This window comes from Ischnura elegans, chromosome 5, assembly GCF_921293095.1.
Source record: "Ischnura elegans chromosome 5, ioIscEleg1.1, whole genome shotgun sequence".
NCBI lineage: Eukaryota > Metazoa > Arthropoda > Insecta > Odonata > Coenagrionidae > Ischnura > Ischnura elegans.
The window spans coordinates 45192421-45217293 of NC_060250.1; the positions used below are offsets into that span (position 1 = coordinate 45192421).

The 24873-nt window shown below is 36.7% G+C and overlaps 1 protein-coding gene across 5 annotated transcripts in view; it reads right to left on the reverse strand.

The window, feature by feature from the left end:
- The window catches only part of LOC124158799 (transcriptional repressor CTCF-like), a 46550-nt gene that overhangs the window by 18956 nt on the left and 2721 nt on the right, over positions 1-24873 (reverse strand). For 4 of the 5 annotated variants that reach the window (XM_046534116.1, XM_046534119.1, XM_046534118.1 and 1 more), the window contains exons 4-11: positions 12054-12173; positions 7674-7780; positions 6580-6780; positions 5910-6022; positions 5658-5827; positions 5435-5571; positions 2650-2800; positions 1353-1507 (exon numbers count right to left, since the gene is read on the reverse strand). In XM_046534116.1, coding sequence (XP_046390072.1) covers positions 1353-1507; positions 2650-2800; positions 5435-5571; positions 5658-5827; positions 5910-6022; positions 6580-6780; positions 7674-7780; positions 12054-12173 — 1154 coding nt within the window. Of the gene's footprint in view, positions 1-1352; positions 1508-2649; positions 2801-5434; positions 5572-5657; positions 5828-5909; positions 6023-6579; positions 6781-7673; positions 7781-12053; positions 12174-12695; positions 12784-14354; positions 14593-24873 lie in introns of those variants that run through there. The other variant, XM_046534120.1, reaches the window with a different exon arrangement.

The window sequence follows — 24873 nt, forward strand, 5'->3', positions numbered from 1 at the left end:
AAGGTGGTAAAATGCACAAGCACATTTAGATTGGCAAAAATGTCACACAACTTGACTTCACATAAACAGAGATCTACAGCCTAAGAGGGAACACATGCAGTATATGAAGGGGAGAGCCTGGAGGCAGGAAATAGGACGGAGTCGGAGCCTTAATGAGAAGTTAATAAACAGATAATCCAATTGCTGGTTGATTTAACATTAGCTAATCTGCACTCTAGTGCATATCAAAGCTATGCAGCTAAATAAACATTATCTCACATGATTTTCACTCAAGTCATACGGGAGGTAGATGGTATTAGATGCATTTACTAAAGGCAGAACATTACACCATTATTAGAAAATGATGCGATAAACTTAATTATAAAAGTAATGATTTCTTATTAAATAAATACACATAGCCCTAAAAGTACCCTATATTTCTGTGTAAGAACATATAAGTATTTTTTTAAATGAAGTCTAGGATATTCCATTCACAAGAAAAGTTGTACACTTCAAAGGAGTGATATTTCACTAAAATCAGAAAATATTTCAAAATCCTCCCATCATTTAACTGCAGAATAACTACTGTCTTTGCAAAAGTGAAAGACAAACATGAATATAAGACGACCTTCCCCTTTTTATGGATCTCTGTAAGGGAAAATTTTTAACTAAAAAATTACAATGTTTGAATAAACATAGTCCCCTGTTTTCCCCCTAATAGAGTGGCCTCCTTAAATAACTTTGTTTCGAAGGAGGCAATGCCTATACTGGAACGCAAGTACTAGAATGACCAGTTAGGCAACCTGAACAGCACCATCAAGGTATAAATAATGGCGTAATGGCCGTAATTATTTGCTGTTCTGTCGTTTTCGAGGATTACTTAAGATGTTTTTCTAGCATATTGGAAACCAGAGACCAGATTTCCAATGAATACTTGCAAGAATTCAAAGTGTGGGCGTCACTATCATGGCGATTCTTTTTTTCCATAAAATAAAGAGTTTCTGCCCGCCAAAAACAATGAAAAATTTGGGATCCACTGGGTCACACCCAAATTGTGAAATTAATAAAGAGTCATGTTTAAAGCATCATTTCCTTTTTAAAGCTAATTTCAATCCCTATTTCCATTATTTTTCCCAAAGACTTCAGGGTAACAGCCATAAAGGTGAAAACCACAAGCTTTTTCCAGTCGCACATCTGTGGCCCTACTAAGTCGAGCAACATGATTGTCAAAGAAACTTTGCCTTGTACATTCCACATAAAGGCACAGAAGTATTGACTATGGTACCAACATTTAGTGTCATTAGCAGTAACAATGAAGCTTTTACAATGAAGCCGAACGTTAAATTGCATAGGAGAAACCACACTAGTCTTACCTTGTACGTGTACCTATCTGGAAATGATTTACCACACCTCTTGCATTTGAGTGGCTTATCTGATGTGTGTAGTTTTTGGACATGTATCCTTAGATCAGTTTTCCTGCCACATGTTGTTGGGCATAGTTCACACTGAAAAACTGGTTTGTTACCCGCTGTAAAATATTGAAACAGAATAGAAAATTTTAAATACCATATGAATGAACACACAGAATTATGTCCACAATTTAGAATAATAAAATTGAAAGTCAACAACGTGGCACATTTCCACTGTAAATAGCTATCACACCTCTGAACTCACTATTCCATCACTTTTCTATTTCTACAGTTTGCAATTTTTTTTAACAAAAGATGGAAGATGCTTAAAGTCTTCCACTGCTCTGACTAATACTATGAATAGTTCTCGCTTGAAACGCAACATAGTAAATGGAAAATTGTTGACTGAAAATTAATTAAATTGAATTACAAAATTATCTCCAGTAAAGCAGAGATTTTCAAACATTGAGAATGATAACATATTAATGCTAAGATCCTCCAGTAATCAGCATGGCTTGGTTCCATTAAAAATGAAGTGGACAGGCAAATTGTATGACAAATAGGCAAAGATGACAATCGGGACTTGATGGATGATCAAGCTTTGATTGTGACTGATTAAACCTGCCCAAGATATCAACAAAAAATTAGGATTGGATAAATCTAAATTAAGGAGGTTTTACTCAGACATGAAGAGCATAGATGTCACTTTCACAAAGATTTCAAAATGTGTACGCTCTTTTACTAGTATGACAACTGATGGCCAAAGCAAATATTATTTCCACACTAAATCTGCTGGGAATTGGATTGGAAAACCTAATTTTTTCATGAAGGCTATCACAGCAAAGCTTTGTTAACAAAAGAAAAAAGTTTACCAAAGACAATGCATGTCCTTTTGACGAAGAAAATTATAAAAATCAACTGTGATAAAAGTCACACAAGAGCAAGTCACTTGACCACTTCTTGAGTTATTAACAACTGAACCCTGAGTTACATGAAATTGATGCAGTGGTCACCTCTACACAAGGTACAAACTTAAAAACATGAGGTTTGAACAATCCATACTCTCTTGCTCTTTAACATTGATGTATTCCTTCAATGAAGGTTTTTTTTACATGGCTGGCCTTATCAATTTCATGCACAATAAGTATTTGTTTTGATGCCTACAGTCACAGCTCTCCTTTCATAAGATGAATATCCAACCCATTCCAGAAATGCATACGCATGAAATCACACCAAAATGGCCCCCTAGCACTTTTCTTACCTGTATGGATTAACTTATGAGCTTTTAAGCTGTTGGACTGGGTGAAACGGGCATGGCAGATGTCACATTCATATGGTCGCTCTCCAGTATGAATGCGTAGGTGCCTCTTTAACTTGAATGTGTCTGGACTGGCATATGTACAATGAGGACACTGAAACGAAGTTGAAAAACAGTTTCACAATCTATGTCACTCAACTTTCGCAAATTTGAGAGCATAATTTATTAGAATTATTAGCTGGAAATCAATGATAATCAATTCTGTACATATAAAACCAATTGCTGGCGAGGTCCAACGATGGAATTTGGTACACATGATAGCACTAATCCATCCATAATAATACAGATTCATCAATAATACAGATTCATGAAATCATGTGCATTAAACATAATAAAAACAAACACATAGAAAAGAAGACGAATTTTACATGAATACAGGAGAAGCTTGTTTTAGAGAGCACATCGTATATAGTGAGAATCTCGTTGTAACAAGTGACAGGCGGTGTACTACCAAAAGGCCTATGATTAACATATAAAAAAGTATGGATATAGGAAGCCCAAGAAGTTCCTGCCAAGGTGTGCACTTGGTATAATGAAGTGTGTATATAATATTAGTATCTCTCTTCAGAGCAGTACAAAACCAGCTATCTTGATAGCAATTGAGGGTACCTATTATATCAGTTATAGTGAAAATAATACCTTTGAATACTGTACAATGCAGAGCATATGTTGTATTGCAACAAAAGTTTTATGATGTTTATTTTGACAGCCACTAAGGCCAATGCAACTCCATGCAAGAAGAAGACTAAGTCTATGCACCAGGCTGCCGATCATAAACGAGAGGTAGTGTAAAGAAATCACAGAGGCTCTGAGCTGGACTGATCAACTCTTCAATGGAGCTGGGCCGAGACCTCACCACAAACTAACATTTTTTCGAGCAGAATTTTTTAACAGCTACATGTTAGAATTGCAAGACATGCCACTTCCACATTATGAATAGTTCGAGATTTGCCTTAACATCCAAAACTTGTCCCCGCAAAGGCATAGGTAAAGGGTACAGCTGTGCCAGGTTTGCCTGGGGTAGACCAGTCAAAAATCGGACAATCAGAAAACTATCTAGTTGAGATCAGTCTGCATCTTCCCCATGGCTCTAATCTCCACCATTGCTTAGTAACTTTTTTTTGTTTTCTGTATTGTCTTATCTTGCACCCAAGAACAGTACATCTGTGGCTGCTATGTTCAATGGTAGGGTCGAGCATTACTTGCCATTACAAGAGTTCTATGTTTACTGCTTCTGAGTGTCAATGACTGTACAGGCGGTCCCCGACTTTCGTACACAATGCGTTCCCGAAAACTTGTACGAAAGTCGAATGTACGAAAGTCGAACCATTGACTTCCATACTAATTAGGGGTTACGTTCCAAAAGAGCGGAATATACGTACTAAAACCTTTTTTTCCACGGAATTCATTTCAATTGACTTAATTTTAATAATATGTTAATAAAACTCCTCAAATCATCTAATTTCTTTCGAAAATACGCAGAAAATGCTAATAAAAGTTTAAAAAACAAGAACTCCGTTGGCTATCGAGTGAAACTTCCTCTTGGCGTTTAAGTTGACATTCCACTTATTACGTCCACTATAAATAAAAAGACATATCAAGAAGCATAACAAAATGTAGTTGTTGAACCCGCACTCTGGATACCTTTTAATTTCTACACCAAAATTCGACATTTGGCAGGTGACATTCGTGATCGCGTATATTTCGCATGTTATTCAAAAAAGACAAAAGACAAACGGAATTCGGGTGATATTTCGTGCAATATCGTTGCTAAAGGTGTAAGTACATGAATTAAACAGCACTCAAACGAAAAAAACACAATTAGAAAGAAGATCTTACTAGTTTTATTGAAAGCTACTTGATGATGTCTAGTCAACTGCTTTTGAAAAATATCTTCAATGAAGGCCTTCTTCTTTTCTTGATAAAGGAGCCTAAAGCAGGCAGTCTCTCTCCCAAATAAATCACCTAGATTAGAGTCAACTACCAACAATTCCCTTCATTATATATGTTCGTATTGTTCGCATACTGCCATTTGAAACAATTGAATGTTGGAATGCGCAATAAACATCGCGGGAATTTAAAAAAAATTACCGACCAACGTCCGAAAGTCCGAATTTAGCGTACGAAAGTCAAGTAAAAGGTGTCAATTTTGAACGTACGAAAGTGCGAATTGTACGAAAGTCGAGTGTACGAAAGTCGAGGACCGCCTGTACTATATTCTCACAAAACTACCCTGCTATGACTACGTACTTTAGACTTTATGTGTTGCTACTGTTTAGTGCAGTGTCTGGAATATTGTTTCCGCCATTGCGCGACAATTTGGCATTTATCAAAAATTCTGGACGATCCCAGATCTAAGGTCAAGTCAGTACACATAGTTTAACACCCAGCCATGGACGCTTGGTTTTTGGAAACGAGCACCAATTATTGCTTTACCAAATTTCGTTAGAAATAAACTTAACTTTGCAAGTTAAGACTTATTCCTCTGCAAAATAGCACACATACAAACACACAAAATGTATGCAATTAGGTAAGGTGTCTCTAGGAATTGGAGGGCCTCATCCGTCACCCTTGGATATAACAAATAGCTCTAAATTGCGAGCTATTTTCCGGGGATTATGACCACTCATATAACTAAGCTTCCACAGTAATTCCTGTGCAGGTATTTAATGACTTAAGAGCACCCAGAAGGATAAGGGTATTTTGATTAAAATAAAGAAGATAATACCTGATATGGTCTTTCTCCAGTATGGCATCTCATGTGGCGCTTTAATTTGCTTAGCTCAACACTTGCATACTCACACTCTGTACATTTGTGTGGTTTTTCATGTGTATGCTTATACCGAACATGTCGAACTAATTCACCTGTAAAACAAAAACATATATATAAGAGGGATGAGAACAAAATAATTACAGTAAATAAAAATAGAATGCAAGATTGAACTCCTTACCTGATGTTGTAAATGCACTGTCGCAAAACTTACACCTATGTGGCTTAGTGCCTGTATGTGTATTGACATGATTCTGTAACGAAGCAAGTGTTTTGAAGCCTCTTTCACAAACACTACATTTGTGGGGTCTCTCTTCTGAGTGTGATTTCATATGCCGTGAGAGCAAATACCTGAAAGCCAAATAGTAGACATAAAATTCACAACATCACACAACATTATGAAGAATTAACACTACATGAAAAAGACCTTTACCTCTTTGGACTTGTATAATTGCAATAATTGCACATGTGGGCTTGAGTTACTGTTTGAGATTTCTTTGGCATAATTTTAATAATTTTTGACTTATCGTCCTCATCTCCAGATTCCTGTAAGTAAAGTAAAAATTTGGTTTGAGGCATTTACACAAAGCAAAGTAAAAGCTAACGACAAAGTCTTCAATCGTTTTTGGAAACGGTGGAAAAATTATAGGAATCATATCATTTAAGGTAAGAGCGAGAAGGGTAATTCAGGTTTTGGATGAGACAGAAAAAAATTTTCTGGGCATTATTGAAATGAAAACATTTTTATGCCCGGGTTTAACTACTCCCAAGTATTGAAATACAGCAGCATTCATTTATGAGATTAATGTCCGACGTCCAATACATCTAATAAATACACCAACAAAGCATTAGTTATTATAAAAATAATACATAAATTGAACCAAACGGAACAGCTTCTTTTTCCACTTCAGTAACTTAGATATGCACATTATGCATTCACACAATATGCCAAGTGCTCAAATAATTGCATAATGTGCAATAGATTTTTAACTAAATCCATCCAGCATGGAATTTATCTATGAGAAGTACGATGAATTATTTGACTGATACATTTTTCAGCTATCAAATTGCAGATCAATTGCAAAGGACAAGTCATAACTTACCATGGTCATTCCTTCTTCTCCCTCATCAAAATCGTAAACAGTAAGATCTTGGTCATCTTTATCATCTTTGTCATCAGGCTGCTGGACTATGAGGACATAGCTTACTTCCCCAGGATTAGTATCCGAAGGTACGATAGTGACGGTTTGATATGCATCACCAGTGTTCAAAATAACCTGGCCATTGCCATCTGAACCTCCAGCCTACAAAAAAATACCAAATTTTACTAATAACTTTTGGTAATTATAGGGAAGAGACTTGTGAGACAACACCTGAGTGAAATATTTACTTTACACAGAGGCTTTTAAGTACAAAAACTTTAAATGAAGATAATTGGTATATCGAATCAATCCCAAGATTGTTCAACTAATGATAATGATAAAAAAGATACAGTAAGATAATGACTTAACATCTAGAGAATAAACTATTCCAGTATCTCAAATGGAAGAGTAGATATTAATAAATTTTCCTCCCAAAATGTAGCTCTAAATCATACATAGCATAACTCAGACTAATGACAGGATTTACAGAATGAAAAGATACAACTGCAAAACTTTCCCCAGTACAGGAATCCATTCCTTTGAAGATTTTTTTATTTTGGCATTTCCTAAAATTTCTAGCATAAATAGGCAAATTAATGACAATGCAGCATTACACAAGGAAAAGCAGTTCTCAAGCAATTAGGGTAAAAAAAAAAATTAATACTGTTGATCCATGCTTCACGATATTAAATATGCATTACACAGGACCAACCTTATAGTTATTCTCTCATATATATCATCATTATTTATGGATGTGGAATCGATTTAAAGAGCATCATCACATTTGCTTTTGCTACATATTTAATATCGTGAAGCATGGGTCAAGAGTATTTATTTTTTTATATACCACCTTAATTGCTTAAGAACTGCTTGTCCTTGTGTAATGCTGCCACTTTAATAATGTCCTTACTTAAAAAATAAAGGGTGGATTTACATAATTGATGTCATGTGTACCAGAGGAAACAAAATTGCTCAAATTTTAAATTTTAAAAACTGTGTGCAAAATCAGCTTGGAAAGATAAAAAAGGAACACAAATTCACAAAAAGAAACTCACATCATCATCTAATGTGGTAATTGTTCCATCCACACTGTGAGCATCTTGGGGCTGCATTGCAACATATGTTGTTTCCTGAGTTCCATCACCAGAATCTCCGATTCCACCTGAAAAAAATAGAGAAATTATTAACAGAGAAGGAGCAAGTAACTATAGTTTCAGGACAAAAAAGGCTATCTAACCATCCTACCTAGTAGCCCTAGGACACCAAGACTTATTTTTGCTACATATGGAAAAATACATTACATGTCCTTCATCTTATTGTGATGCTTTTTTACAACAACACTTGTGTTTGATACCATGGACCTGGAGCAGCAGGGGGGCGGAGTGAATTTTCATTGTTATTACGAGGTGCTCCACTCCAGCCGGAGCGGAGCAGGTTGTAGCAAACTCGGAGTGGAGTACTCAGGTGGAGCGACATTTCAGAGCTCCCCAGAGCGAAGCAAGTCGCTATATTGCTGCTCTGCTCTGGTGCTTCTATGAGATTAACTTTGTTCCAGAAATTCGATTGCCACTCAAGCGTACGTATTTTCCAATGGCATTTCCCATAATTAAATGCATATAAATACAATGAAGGGTTACTTGCATGAAATGGTAAAGCAAGATTTAATTGCAATTCACCTCGTGTTCATATCTTTATAGTGTTTTAATTTTTATACTTGGAATGTCATTTTATAAAAAAATATCGGATTCTTAGCATAATGATAACCTTCTAAAAGTGGACTAATATTCATCATATGCCCATAACCAATTCAACTATAATAACGAATGTTTCATTTAAAATCAAAATTAGATGATGCAATACTGTCCGTTGTGTTTTAACTTTAAAATATACGTTTAAACGTATTTCATACCTATCAACATTTTCACCATACAAAATTTCTTCACAGCATTTCGCCAAATGCGACTTTTATCTTTCAATCATCTCAACTGATGTGTTTTATGTGGATTTTTTCTCACCTGTAACAACTACTTTTCTAGTAGGAAATATGGGAACTTAATAAAACAAGGAGGTTTCACTTTAACACTGAACATTGAGAAAAAAATTGAAATATCAAAGTACAAAATAGGTGTTACCGAACATCAGTTAGCACACTCTAGTAGGACCTCTTAATAACAAAGAATGTCATCCGGAAAAAAGTTATGTGCTTAGGATAGAAGACACTTCTTTCAAATATAAGTATATGTATAGCAAAATTCCATGAAAAAAAATTCTTTTAGCCCAACTAATGGGCCATGCCCGTATCCTTAGCATTTTAAATTTATGCAATAGCGTAGTTCAAAAAGCACGTAATCCCGACCAATTACCATGTTTAGTACCTAGTAGGATATTTCATGTAGCACAACCAAATTCCATACTCGAAGCATACTGTAACCAAAATTGCATTGTATGGAACAAAAAATCTTGTTCACGAAGTTTGCTAATGTAATCTGCATAGTAATCTGCAGAATTTTAATTTTTTTTACATCACCCGAAATCAGAATTTCTACTGTCTCAATGAAATTAATAAAAGACGTTATAATGTCTGTCATATTGTATAGCAACATATGTAGCGAATATTGACTATCGTATGGTAATAAGCCTTCAGATTATCTTTTACATTACAGGCATCCCCCGAGTTACGTAAGGGATGCGTTCCGGCAGACTCTGCGTAAGTCGAAATTTACGTAAGTCGAACATTCTGCGTTAGTGCTTCAGAGATTTCGATCGGTGGGGTGAATTCTCATCGGAGAAATGCGCGGTACATTCTCAGTGAAGTTTCATTCTATTCACTGCGATATTCATTAACTCTTACGCGTATTATTACGTTATTAGATACAAAATCAATAACATTAATATAGTCTGAGAGTTGCATCTCAAGCATTGTCAATCAAAATGCGTAATATTATTCCCCGAGTTGACCGATCGCGTGGATTCGGGAAAGTACAGTTTCTCAACGCTACATTACTAAACTGAATACTTAAATTGATTCATTATGTTATACTGCAAACTAAGGGCCCATAGTTTGCATTGACTACTTACGTATAATCATTATATCTTCTGCCTTTTATATATTACGTTGAATGATGAATCTGTTGGTTTCATTGTCACAGTAATCATTCACGCACGTAAACATACTTTCATATTCTCACATCTCAATAAAATGACGTGAAAATATCATCATTTGAATATTTACTTCAATGGAAACATCGAAGAGTATTTCCAATGCATGAAGTAAATTAAAAGTGAGTTTTTATTCAGTCAACTCCGTCATTAACTTGCAACAAAGTTAGTGGGGAAAAGCTTTCGATGACGCAGTATTCATTTATATTGGCACACAATATGAGAGAACGAGAAAATGCAGCTTAATAAAATCTTTGCAAAATACAACACGGCAACCCAGTCGCCAGAGACATAGAGTTTATATTACTAGAGTGTAGAGTATTTATGGCCAGAAACATGTAAATAAGTACGCAATTAATATCGTGTGTCAACTTTTTCTTCACTTATTCGCAAGGTTCTTTGCCAACACTCAAAATTTCAATGCCTTTACGTGGGTACTAACAAATTCCTTTCTGCAATAAAGATTTCTGCTCGAACTTTATTTTAATTCCACAGATGGCAATGTCCGAACTTAAGGATACAATTTTTAAATATTTGAAAGTCGGAGTTTGGGTGCGTATGCTGTGTAACAAGCTGTATCGTACAGAAGTGAGCGCAACCACTTCCATCGTTAGAAATGCAAATTTTCACGTTGTTTATTGACTTGGGATTTATGAGCGATTTTCTACAGAAATTAATGAAAATTCCTTCGAGGAATGATAAAAATGGGTCACTTTGTTCTGTTTAGCACGTAAAAAACAAGATAACTATTCGAATTTTTTTTCTGCCGTTGGGTATCATAGCGAATATCTACTTCAACGCGCTCGCATTCGAAAATTAACGTAATAACTTGAAGTACGGTTATCACTTACGTAAGTACGGATTTACGTAAGTCGAGGCATACGTAACTCGGGGGATGCCTGTATTTATTTATTATTCAAAAATATTTAGCTTAATGTAATTAAATAGAACACATATCGCACTGCCACAAATGAAAAGTATTTTTACCATCGTAACATTTGTATATTAGAATGTATTGGTATGAGCTAATACCACAAATAGCATTAATGATGAACTAATATCGCAATATAAAAATAGCAACAGGAAACATTCGATGTGTCCTTCAGCCGTAGAAGCGAGCCCACATTGACTGCTCGTTAAGGAGCGGAGCATTGGCGTCAGAGTAGTGATCTGGAGTGAATTTCTCCCAAGAAATGCTCCGCTCTGGAGTGGACCCCTATGAAAAAATTGTATAAACCTGTTTCAAAATTTTATACAATTTATACAATTGCCATGGCAATGTATAAGATTGTATAAAATTTTGAAACAGGTTTATACAATTTTTTCATAGGGGGAGCACCTCGGTCCTTTTGCCGTCTCTCCACTCCGGAGCACCATGTAACTGAACTACTCCGATCCGACAATGCAGCTGGAGCATAGCGGAGCGGAGGAGCGCTCCAGGTCCCTGTTTGATACCAGTGCATATTTGCAAAGCATTGCTAACAGTTCACTGTAAGAACTGCAATGTTTATCAATTAAGGACTCTTTAAACTGCCAAAACGTTTTTTAAAAATGGATCTAATCATGCAATGCCTTCAAAATAACCAAATGCTTTGATTGGCAACTTAAATACAAACAGGACTCTAATATAACAATAGAAAATATTAACTTGAGTACCAAGCATAGGCATTCATGATTCTCAATTTATATTAATATGGCTTCCTTAACATCTCCCTCATGAAACAGGTAATCAGAAAAAGTTAAAACATAAAATTTGACCATGATTCCAGATAAATTTCCAACATTAAAACGAGTTCAATTGCTGCAGTCAATGTGCTAATAATAATAATAAGTACTAAGGATAGAAAAGTTGTTGTACAAGTCTAAAATGACAAGCCATAGAATTCTGATCGAGGAAGGGAAAGAATAAAATAAAACTTTCTATTTACTCCCTAGTAAATATTCCACAAACTAAAGGCTTAAGTGAAAGAAAACAAACAACAATTATTAAAAAAAACATCAACAGTAATAGGAACCCTATTTTCTGCTGAAAAAATAATGCAGAAAACGAAATTAATACTTCAATTCTCACAACTAACCACACTAATTAAAGAAAAAAGACAATATTCAAGAGTGATGAGGCATTTAATATTATGGTGAATAAAATCAATGCATGTTCAGTTATTTTCTCATCCAAAAAGATATTCATACTACTTAACCAAGTGGACCACAGTCAGCAATCCCTACCCTCATTAAACATTATGATATGAAAAAAATCAGCATTAGGACTAACTCACCAGAAACAACAGTCATAACCTGCTGCTGATCACCAGTTGCTTGATAATAATACTGGCCTGATTGATCAACAAAATATGTTCCTTCAGCTGGACTGGCTGCATTCCCCACATGCTGACCATCTATGAAGAGAAATGAAATAATGCTACCTTAGTATTAAATAATAAGACCAAACTTAACTTATAGGTACGCAATGCAGGTGCTAGAGTTGATTGTAGTCACAAATTAAATGGAGAGTGTGAACTCGTCTACCATTCAGAAAAAAAAAAAACGCTTTCAGGTACATTTAAATAGCAATAAAGTTGATCATCCATATCCTAAGTGTCATTTGAATAATATTCCAAAATATGAGAATGAACCAAGTGGAGCTGAGAGTGCAGGCATAATATTCAAAATTACTTTTATGTGCTTCTCAACAGCCTATTAATTGTAAACATAACTGTCAATTTATTTTGATTTTTCCACTAATTTTAAAATGTTTCATTCTTAAGATCTTGCTACTTTAGTGGTTTCTCAGTAGAAATAATAGTGACTGTGTTCATCATTTACAATTGACCAGCATATATTGAGAAAAAAAAACATGGTATAACATATATTCTTTATACACAGTGAATTCCCCTGAATCCAAAGCCTAAGGACCTCACCTTCTATTTCATTCACCATTCCACCCTCTTCCTCTACCATAGTGACCACTGCAAACTGCTACTCAAGGACCAAGATGTCAACATACAGCTGGTTGGAAAATAGGCCCAACATGGTCAGAGATTATGTCCAAAGAAAATATCCAGCCCAGTACCTTTTCCATCCTAAGTATTTCACATTTCCTAAATTTACCCTCTCAATCAGAAATGGAAAAAAAACATTACCTCCACCCAGCATAGCCAGGATTTTGAAATGGGGGGGGGGAGTTTACTGGAGATTTTGGGGCCCTTCCGCAGTGTATGGAAAACACCCCAGGGTAATAAGGTGGTTTCCTATTACACATTTTTTATTGCCTAAATCAAAAGATAATTACTCCTGGAGTAAATTATTCACACTTTTAGATTTTTAAATGACAATATCTATTTTTTGTTATTAAATGAAGAGAGAAAATTTTCAAGCGTGCAAAAACGCGATGGCTAAGTATGAATGCTGGGAAAAGCCCACGTCACGTCATTCTGGTTCCAGCTGCCGCCGTGTGAGGCCACCTTGGTTCGAGGCACTGCTACGATGCAGGCTGCTAGCAGGTAGCAGAGTACCCTGCTAGCAGATAGCAGAGTACCCTGCTAGCAGGTTGCAGGTAGCGCGTGGCTTAAATGATGATTATTAAAATCCTATCAAACGAAGGAAACTTTCCGACCATAGGCAATTTTAATAGGTGATTGATTATTAAGAGATGTTTCCTTGACCTCTGCACCTCATGCATGCATTGGTAATCTCAGAGGAGGTAAAACTCATGGATACTCGTATAGCATCTAGGTCCCTGTGATGTCATGTGGAGTGGAATCGCATGGGCGCCAATCTAGCCTTTTTCAAATGAGGTTAAAATCGACCATTATGAATACACTAATGGTGGGTAACGAATCACAATCAACGCCTTTCGTTTTCTAAGATGAAGGAAACTACCCTATTGGGGGACCTCCCCAGGAAAGTTTTGGGATTTTTGATGCTGAAGAAGTGATTTTTTTGGATTAGAACAGTGATTTTGTACGAGTATTTATAAATTCAATCACAACCCCCCTTCCACTATAGGTCCCAGGACTGCTTGGCTTTAGTCACAGGCCATTTTTCAAAAATGGCAACTTTTTTAATCCAAAAAAATAATAAAATCATAGGGGACCAACGAGGTTGCACAACAAATTATGCAACCAATGCAAAACTACAATTGAATTTCAAACAAATCCTAAGGCAACTATGTTTCCTCGGCACAACTTTTTCAATGAATTTTCACTCTCGGAAATATTACGAAGAACTACAAAGACATTTCTCATGTAATCGTGGTAAATTGATAAATTCGCGGCACACGGAACTCGCCTTATTTACTTACTAATATATTAGAAAGTTTGAGATTCAAACATATACCACTAACCATGCCACTGACATTATTGGGTGCCAACCACGAAATACGAAAAATACGACACGGTCGAGTTGAGCGCCGTTTAATTTTGTAATTCTTGAGCTTAAAACTGGGCGAGTATAATCAAAATCGATGGGAAAATATCACCTGCTCTACGACATATATTTCACAAGTGAACAAAAGATGACGAATATTTCCGTTGAACAAAGAAGTATTACGGGGGCAAGCAAAGAGAACGCTAACTCACCAGACTGCCGGACGCCGAGTCGCAAGACACGAGGGCCTCCCGCAAACAAATCGAGAGTAGAACATTTTGTGGAAAAGGAAAGACTTCCTCCGACAACCCCGATCCTCAAAACCCTCAAACCTAATGAATGTATACAGTGCGCGACAAAAGAAACGAAAGCAACAATGTAGCACGTGCATTTGAGACTCAAAGTTGCTTCGGCTACGCCGATTACTCTGAGGAAGGGGAAATTTGAGATTCAGCTGCGCGCCTGTGACTACGAGAACGCCAAGCCAAGAGCGAAAAGAAGACTTTGTCAAATACCTGAACGCAATACAACTGTGCCGAACATGTGATCGAAATGTGCAATCAAATTATTCTTTTCGACTGGAAATTTCATAAGAACGATCGATGATTTTCAGAGGCAACTTATATTAATATTTCCGAATACTCCTCAATATCTTCATTGCTAATGGAAAAGCCGTTCCAACTGACTAAATAATTAAGACGGTAAGAAAACCGAGCAGTTAACCCACATCGTCAGCGATAGAATAGTGAAATGTACCTGAAATATCCATCAAACTCGTGAAATTTCGTTCAGCGAGAAAATTACGCGAAAGAGATGAATCAACAGCTTAATAATTCACATTAGTCTTATAATTCACACGGTACCTAAGTTGATTGGAACGAAGGTTTCACCGCGCCGAGACGAACGGAGATCCATCTGACACTAGGTAAGTCCGTTCTCTTACGATAATATGTCGCTCTCATTCACCAGAAATGGTATTACTTTTAATTCTTGAACAACAAACGAATCCGCTAACATAGCCGAACGTAACAAATCAACTTATCTCAAAAGCCATGCCAAGAAATTTTTTGTGGATGAGACGTAAAGGATCACTAATTGTAAGAGGAGGGTTTCATTACAGACGGGACGAGTTCATTTGGAAATGGCATTCTCTGTGGCTTTAATTTTCTGCATGTGGCACATTGAAAAAATTACACTAAGCTTCTAAAAACCTAAGCAAGTGCTAAATCCGCATCGAATAAATCAGTCTGATAATGCCAAAAGTCAATAGACAAGTGAAAGGGAAAAACGGCAAAGGAGGGCTAAAATTGTTTTACCTTAGTGAACGACAATTAATTAAGGACATTAATAGCTCATTCATTGCGGAGCTAAAATCAAGGTTATACCAAAGAATCTGAAATTAAGAGAGCCATAAATTTTGAGTGTGCCCACAAATCAGCAGCGGCCGTTCCTCAGTGAAAGGTTATGAATAAGACAAGTAAATATAAGAAAAGTTTACAAGAATTGCCATGAGAAAAAATTCCCTTGGACCAGGAATCGAACCAAGGACCTTTGGCTTTCCGGGCCACTGCGCAGACCACTACGCTATCCAGGTTCTTTAATTCTCATGGCAATTATACCGAGGCTCTTGGTACTAGGTGTTAGGCCCTCGCGGTCCATCAAGGATGGCAACGCGAGGGAGAACTTCCAAGAAGCAACAACCGGTTGAGAGCCTCAAACCTGCGCTAAAGCCACGCAAAGCGGTATGTGTAATATTTCAAACCCTGCCGCCTCCCTCGCGTTGCCATCCTTGATGGACCGCGAGGGCCTAACACCTAGTACCAAAAGCCTCGGTATAATTGCCATGAGAATTAAAGGGAATTTTTTCTCATGGCAATTCTTGTATATTTCACCGCCGTTCACGCGGCAGGGTTTGAAATATTACACATAAGAAAAGTTAAATAATAGAAGACCTGAGAGTAAGGCTTCATTACACCAATGTCAGGATTTTTGACCAATGATGGATATTTCAAAATAATCAATAAGACAGAAGCAATTAGATATAAGATTCAGATATGGAGAATAAACCACTGCTACTAAGCCCGTTTTGGCAATAAACAGTGATAAATATAACATTCAAAGTTATATTGACGAAGTATAAAGTTTATATAAATTTCATGCTTTTACGACGAGTGAGAATGATCAACTAAAATTGAGATTATGCAACCCGCGTTCCACCCAAATTGTCTGACTGGGGTGGCGCGCGCTCACTCTCGGTGCGATATCTCGGGAACCAAAGGACAGAAATGAAAGAAATTTGAGGAGATATTCTGCAAATGTCCAACAATTTGTTGTAGAAGACAAAAAGTGATAGAACAGTCCGAGAGTGACATCATCTGCACTTATGTCTGAAAAACACCCAAAAATACCAAAATTTCAAAACTTCAAGTGCAATGCGGCACGTTTTCCCGGCATCCAATTGCAAAAATAATTTTCATGATTTATTTTCTCACCAAATGGAACAAAACTGGGGGGCGTACCAAAAGAAATTTGAAATTTTTAAAAATATGGACCACCCTACTCCTCTATACATAGGTACTTGATACAGTATCATCTTTTTGACATACAGGCATCCCCCGAGTTACGTATGTCTCGACTTACGTAAATCCGTACTTACGTAAGCGATAACCGTATTTCAAATAACTACGTTAATTTTCGAATGCGAGCGCGAAGAAGTAGATATTCGCTCGTACAACCTATGGTAGAAAAAATATCGAATAGTTTTTTACGTGCTAAAAATAACAAAGTGACCCATTTTTGTCATTCCTCGAAGGAAATTTCATTAATTTCTGTAGAAAAATTGCTTATAAATCCCAAGTCAGCAATCAACGTGAAAATTTGCAGTTCTAGCGATGGATGTGGTGGCGTATGTGGTTGCGCTCATTCCTGTGCGATACAACTTGTTATACAGCAATCTCTGAAGCGCCAACGCAAAGGTTCGACTTACGTAAATTTCGACTTACGCATAGTCTGCCGGAACGCATCTCTTACGTAACTCGGGGGATGCCTGTACTTTCATTAAAAATTTCAAGTTTTCATAGTAGATACATTTCTTCATAGTACTCTGACCAGATCTCTTCCCCTTGTGATTATATTGATTAATTAATGCCATTCTGCCATTTCGTAAAAAAAGATGAAAAATTACATTTCATTGTGGCCGCGATACTTCGTGTTAGATGTGATGAAAAATAGTAATACCTTTGAGGATAAGAAAGAGTAAGCAAGTAGCGAGCGATCTAAGAATTCAGAGAGATTAGAAGTTGTAAATATAACTGCCTCCTGTGATCGCCAGGTACCTCCTCAACCCATAGTTTAGCTAAAATGTCCATGTTGAAAAATAAAATGCATTACTTATCCAAGAGCATATAATTTATTTAAAAGATACTATTTCATATTCAATTAATTAAACTTGGTGCACTTAACACTGGCTGCACCATAGAACGCCAAGCTAAAATAGAAACACTTCTTGGTCGCAGGATTGTAGTGCTAATAGTCAATGATAGCAAGGGAAAGGAAATATAAAATCAGCATTATTATAGCACTTAACACGGTTTTAAGAAATACATATATGCGTGAGTTTTAATAATGACCAACAGAGAATCAGAGGATAGGGGAAAAATAAAAATTAGTATAAAGATGAATTAGTTACTCTTTCAAAGAAAATAATAAACAGTTGCGGGGAAACGGGTATGAACCTTAGTGATAATCTTGAAATGCAAAACATGCAAAACTGTGACTTGCTTCTTCTCAACGTATTATTTACTAGATATGCATCAAAATTGTAGGTATGAGGCAATTGGAGCAACATTTACTGATCTACATTACAACTACAGGTTGGGAATAATTACATTAAGCAAATCTGTAAGTTTGGTATGCAATACCTTGTGGTATTTACTAAAATCTGAATTTCCTCCTCAACTGACAGAAGAGAAACAGCGAGAAATCACGAATGGATTTCAAAAGGCCTCTCTCTTCTCCAACCGCATTGGTGCGGTCGATGGGAGGCATGCATGAGGTGATGAGGTTTTCTCATAGTGGCTCAATGAATCTTATCTACAAGGGCTATTTTTCTGTTGTATTAATGGAAGTTGCCAATTCAGACTATAAATTTATGCATTATAAAGAAAAGACTGCCACTAAACTGTTTTTCAATCCACCACTTTGTTTTAAGTTGATGGTATGCAAGAAATTGAATATTCCACCCCCGCTTCCCCTGAAATGCTACTAGTAGTGAAGATTTTCCACTGGTGCTTACGGGAGGTGAGGTATTTTTGCTGTCAGAAAAATTGATGTGACCATATGCAGGACGCAACACAGAAAAAAACTGGTATTCAATTACAGTTTATGCCGAACACGAAGAAACGTTGAAAGTGCATTCTATTTTCTGTGCGATAAATGGATAATTTTCCATAGATCCTCTCATGTGCCAATTCAATTCACGAATGACATCGCAAAAGAATGAGCGATTCTTTATGCTGCAGGGTGACTGACAGATGGGTGCAGATCTGAAGAAATATACATGACCCAGTTACTGCATGAAGTAAACAGATTTCCCTGTTGCCGACCGACAAGTACAGCAGTCAACATAAGAGATCGCTTAGCAGGCTACTAGGTCGGCCCTGAGGGGGCTTTGTCATGGAAAAGGAATAAAATATTATATCTAAAGCCTTTTTTTTTTAAGCACGTAATAAAATATTGACTTCCCCACTTAGCATTATTCTTTCTCATCTATTTTCAATATCATCTTCTAAAAATTCTCTCTTTTTCAAGTTTTTCCAGCTTGTCTTTAAAGCAATCTGAAGCCTTTTACTATCTACTAGTTGGATCAGAGTCACTATATCATATTTAAAACTGACGATTTTCAGGAATAAAACAGAACCACAACTGAGGGTGATTACAGAACTATGAAACACAGGAGCAACGACACGAATGAAAACCGTCTCCTCTCCAACACTGGCAAAATACACCTACGTGGACAAGTATACATGAAGAAACATAGTAATCGACAACCGGTGCCAGCGACGGCTTCCGAATTGCTGAGTTAATCGCCGGCTGCACTTGGAGGTGCTGTCCATTGTGCTGGCAATGATTCCGGAGCGGACTACATGTATAGTAGGCCGGCCATTATTTTCAGAATTGCGAAAAGTTATGTTTTCCTAGTCTCAAAATGATTCAAATGAGGTTTATATTCATGTGTTAAAATTTGGTTACTTTAAAATAACGGCAACCCGTGCCCCAAAGGCCCTAAGTACCGAGGACCCTCAAATGAGTTTTTTGGGGCCGAAAAGTGCTATCTCTATGTAAAACGTGAAAGTAAAGTCCTGAGGAACAAATTTTCTGTTTGTTTTGACCTATCCCTAAGCGTTTAGGAGATATCGTCCGTCGTAATGCAATCTACCCCCCAGGGCACCACCCCACACCACAGCGCCTTAAGCTACCCTAGGAAAATCTCCACATGCAAAACACATACTCAATATTCTGATGCCACACTGTTTATTGCAAACTTACAATTACAAGATAACAAATAATTATCAAATTTGTCCATAATAACATCTGCCAAGAGAGGTGACAATGGACAGCATCTTGCGATGTTAAAATTATTTGTCGTAACACTTACTAAATATCCCCAGTTGATTCAAGGGCCCATTAAGGTCATTGTTTTGAGGGGGATTTATAACTTTTTGCAGTGATTTAGTCATATGCAAAAGTCATTAATAATGCATTTGAGGTATGATATGCTTGGACAAGTGGTTTTTAGATATTTATCAATTATATTTTAACTACACTAGCTAACCCAGTGAGATTAAATCTTTCATAGTACTTCAGTTTAGAGATTAACGTCTTTTGAAATTTGAATGGAAATAAGCATAAATAAATAACCAAAGCTAGTTATGCACAGTTTGACATTTCCCAGTCAAAAATATTATTTTTAGATCTTTGAATGTGAAGAAAGCTTTGCTTTTGAGCTAGAAGATGAAATTCTTTATTTAATAGTATCGAATTAACTTCTGGTATGATTTGCAGAGGGCTTTCTGGACCCATGCACTTCCAAGTATAAAATTAACTTTCTCCCACAAAACTAGAATCGAAAGATAATTTATTTTATTTTAATTAAATTTTACACACACAGCAAGACTGCCAATTTAGAGTACACTAAATAGAGCTTACTTTAATAAAACCATTTAATTAAGTAAAAAATGGTGAATTGTATTAAGGTTTTGAGCAGAGATGGGTCCAATGGCATTTTTCTCAAATTCGAATACCAAATGCGAATACTTTTTTCCGAATAACTCACTCAAATAGCGAATACTGCCCTGCTGAATATGCATTTTTCCACCAATTTTAAATACAAATGAAAATTAAAATAAAATAATGCTGAACACTTTACAAGTCTCACTACTTCAACATGGCTCCCAAATCCAGACACAACTGTCACCCACAATTACATCAAACTTGCACGCATGAAGCACCGCATGCTTTTTCTTATATAAATGCATACTGAAGGTTATATAATTAGTATTGCTTTACTGCATTCTTTGAAACCCTAAAATTAAATACAAAATTGACAATAAGTTTAAAATTAGAATATGTAAAAAGTAAATTTAATCATGCAAAAGGGAGTCAGAAAAGGAACAGCCTTTGCACGTGCAATTGAAGGTATACATACATTCTTCTTAGTGATGCTCTCGTGGAGTCACCAGGATTATACGTATTTTAATGCTTCATCGAATGCTTATTTTCAATGATAAGTTTTCATAATAATTGAATGAATAGGGTAGTTTCCTTCATCAAAGAAAACGAAAGACATTTATTGCGATTCGTTACCCAACATTAGTGTATTCATAATATACAAATTATTTGGTTTTAGAAATACCGGTTTAGACGAATGGCAAGGGTCAATTTCATCCTCATTTGAAAAAGGCCAGATTGGCGCCCATGAGATGCCACTCCACGTGACGTCACAGGGACCTGGTTTCTATACGAGTAGATATAAGGTCGGAAAGTTTTCTTCGTTTGATAAGGTATTAATAATCCTTATTTAAGCCAAGCACTACCAGCTAGCATGGTACTCTTCTACCTGCTAGCATCCTGCGTCGTACCAGCGCTCAGAGCCTCGCCCCAAGGTCAAAACACTTGCGGCAGCGGGAGCCAGAACAACGTCACATGGGAGTTTTCCCAGCATTCATACTTACCCGTCACATTTTCGCGTGCTTGAAAATTTTCACTTTCCATTTTATCGCAAAAAATAGATATCTTCATTTAAGAATCTAAAAGCATGAAATGAGTACTTCAGGAGTAATAATCTTTCGATTTAGGCAATAAAAAAATAAAAGGAAACCACCCTATTGAACCAACCAAATTTGTAAACCTTCATATAAGACCCAACAATTGTCAATGGATTTACATTGAATGGCGGATGATCTGTGCTGTGTATATGAAATTCAAATACAGTACACTCCTCATTATCCAGGCTAATGATGGGGAGAGATGGCACGAATAATCGGAAAACATAGATAACCCAAACTTTCACTTAAATGTCTTGGTGGTGAGGGGGAGTGTGGTTGTAAAAGTCATGGTGTGCAGGTGTGTCTTCGCTGCCGAGGGTATTGCCATGGAAGTTTTTAAAATTGTTTTAATTTTGTGTCTGTTACGTTTGTGTTTTAAGGTGTGATAATAAAAAAATGTTACATTTTGGCACTGCAACGTGTAGGGTAGGACATGGCAGAGGATCAAGACCACAGGACACCTGAAAAACGAGTCGTGTCATAGAAAGCTGGAATTTAAAATGGCAGGAGTGAAAAAATTTTATGAACTCTAAAAGGTGGATTTACAAAGTTTGTTGAGGGATCCGGGATCGACGACTCAAGGGGCAAAATTTGAGCTGCAGGAACGTTTAAAACCACATTTGATAAAAGAAGGGATAGATATAGAAACCCATTAGTTTGAGATGGACACGAAGGAGCAGGGAGACAGTGACCTACGGGTGCTACTAAGACAGCTGATGGAAAAACAGGAGAGGCAAGATAGTCAGTTGAAGGAAGAAAAAGAGAGGCGAGATAGCAAACAAGAAGAAGGAGACAAAAAGTTAGAGGAGACGATAAGAATATCAATGAAGGGCTGCTTTCAGCGAGAATATGATGGGAGAATCGCCAAACAAGAGAAGAAAATGGAGGAAATATGCGACCAGATGGAAAAAATAATCGCTAAAGTAGGGGCAAAGTTTGGCGAGAATGGCGAGAAATTCAAAGAGTTGGATTCAAACCAAGCGAACCTGAAGGCTGGGATTGAAGAGATTACGGAGAAGATAGAGGAAACAGAAAAGAGGATGGTGACGAAATTCAATCAGTGGTCCACCAGCAAAGTGACTGATCTGGACGAGGGTGTAATTATGGAAATTACAAGGCATGTTAAGGACGATTGCCCTCAGATAACCCTAGCAGCAGCAGCCGTAGGTGCGGTGCAAATGAATACCCCAACATTCAATGGAAAAGACAACGCGAAACTCATGACATACCTCCAGGAGCTGAGAGAGTACCGGGAAATGTACAGCTTGACAGAAGATGACGCACTACATGTGATGAGACAAGGAATGAAGAGGAAAGCTGGAGAATGGTTTGCCGCAACGCAGCATTTGTACAAATACTTTGCAACATTCCAGATGATGTTCCAGGAGCAGTACTGGGGGAAGAGCGACAGATGGAAATATGGAGAGCCCTCGACACGGGAAAATACCCGGATGACCACAGGCAAACACAGGTCGAATACGCTACTTTAGTGGGGAGATGGCAGGAACGATGTAATACATTGTAACGCGAGGATAAGTTGAGTGCCGTGGAACTACAAATATTAGAATTAAAGTGAGGCATAGCCTACTTATTTACACTGGAAAGGATAAACAGAGAGGCGGTATGATTACATTGTAAAGATGGACCTATGTAATTGATGTTTGTATACTTGGTGAGAATGAGAATAGTAAAATGGGAGTGACGTGTAGAAGAATGAAGTGATATTGTGAACAAGTGGGGTGTTCATTTTGAAGAAGAGGGTAGTGAATTTTGTGCACCAAGTGGTATGAATGTGATATAAGAATGAATGAGTCAAGTGAATGGTGAAGAGTGATAAATGAAAGGGGGGCAGTATAAAGTGAAATGAGCTTAGAAAGGAAAAGTGTTAATTTATTTTCATAGTTATTGTTCCAAATGTGTTCCGTGGTAGATTTTAATGAGCAAAATTTTACTAATAATTTTTAAATGTCCAATTTAATATTCTTGTACTACATAGTCTCTATTCATTGATTCAAGATAAATAATAAGGGAAGGTCAAGGTCGAAGGCGTTGGGGCTTCAATTGTAAAATGTAGATAAGGACATGGTAGCCAAATTGTTTATATGTAGTTGCTTTGTCTAAAAAAAAAAGTTGAGTTTCGAAGGCTTTTAAAAGAAAATGTTTTCAGTCCCTTAAAAAATTTCTTTTAGTGGGGCTGATGTAAAAATTAATTTTGAGTTGTATGTGAGTTCACACATGAATTGCAATGATAAACATACATTTTAATAGTGTAAATGTTTGCGAGTGTGTAATTTTGTATTTATATTGGTATGGTTAATTTCTTGGTTTAGTCTTGATAATGCTGCAGTGCAGCGAAACATGTTGACAGTAGTTTAATAAATTTTTATGTGGAAAGTGTTTCACTTCATATCTCATCATGAATCTACACAAAGTATCCGCCTCATCCACCCAATTCATCAGAAGATGCATATCCTAATGTAGTTCTATCCAGACATGTAGGTAAGATGTAAGATTTCTGACATATACTCTTCAAATAACACTGGCTTCGGAAATTCTTTAAATATGTACTTATTTTAATTTTAATTAATATACAAATGTTAGCATTACACCTCAAACTCCTATGCACCTTACACCAGTGAAGGTGCATAAGAGTTTGAGGGCATTTCTGGCTCTCAATTCCTGGATTCATTTAAGAAAAAGTTACGCATCTCACAAAAAGGTCCATACTACAAATTGACATAACCTTACAAAATAACCCCAAAATGTATCTCCGTATCTGCCTCTGAAAACTCCCATTAGGGAACATGAAGAGATAACATTACTAAAAGGCTCCAAAACATGAGGATATCAGACATATAACTCATCCAATTACAGTAAAACCTCTATGTAGTGAGCCTCTTTACATCATAAACCTCCATACTTCATACCACCCCTACGGTCCTGTCAGATTTACATTTAAATTTATAGGCAAACCTCTTTGTAGTGAGCCTCTATATCTCGTAAAACCTCCACTTATCATACCAAGGAGACACCCCCGAGATGGCCTCACTACCTCCGCAAATCGTACCAAGACAATTAGAGACCATTAATGCAGCCGCGATAATATACATGGAATGACATTTTCAGTGATCAATGTTTCACCCTTATTTTTTTTCTTTTACACCTTCAATATGCTGTAATTTTCGCGTTAATCATTAATTGTGGCCATTTTGTTCCATATGAGAGCATACCTAACAGTAAAAAAGAAAAAAGGTATCCACCTATTCTCATCATTTTAAGTGACTGTTGAATTAAGAGAGATCACATCGTTTTCCCTTGAACCATGGTAAAAATCATTCGATAGTGCTCGCTTTGAGTAATTATTAAATAATAAATATATGTTCACTAATGCATGCATGTTTGTTTA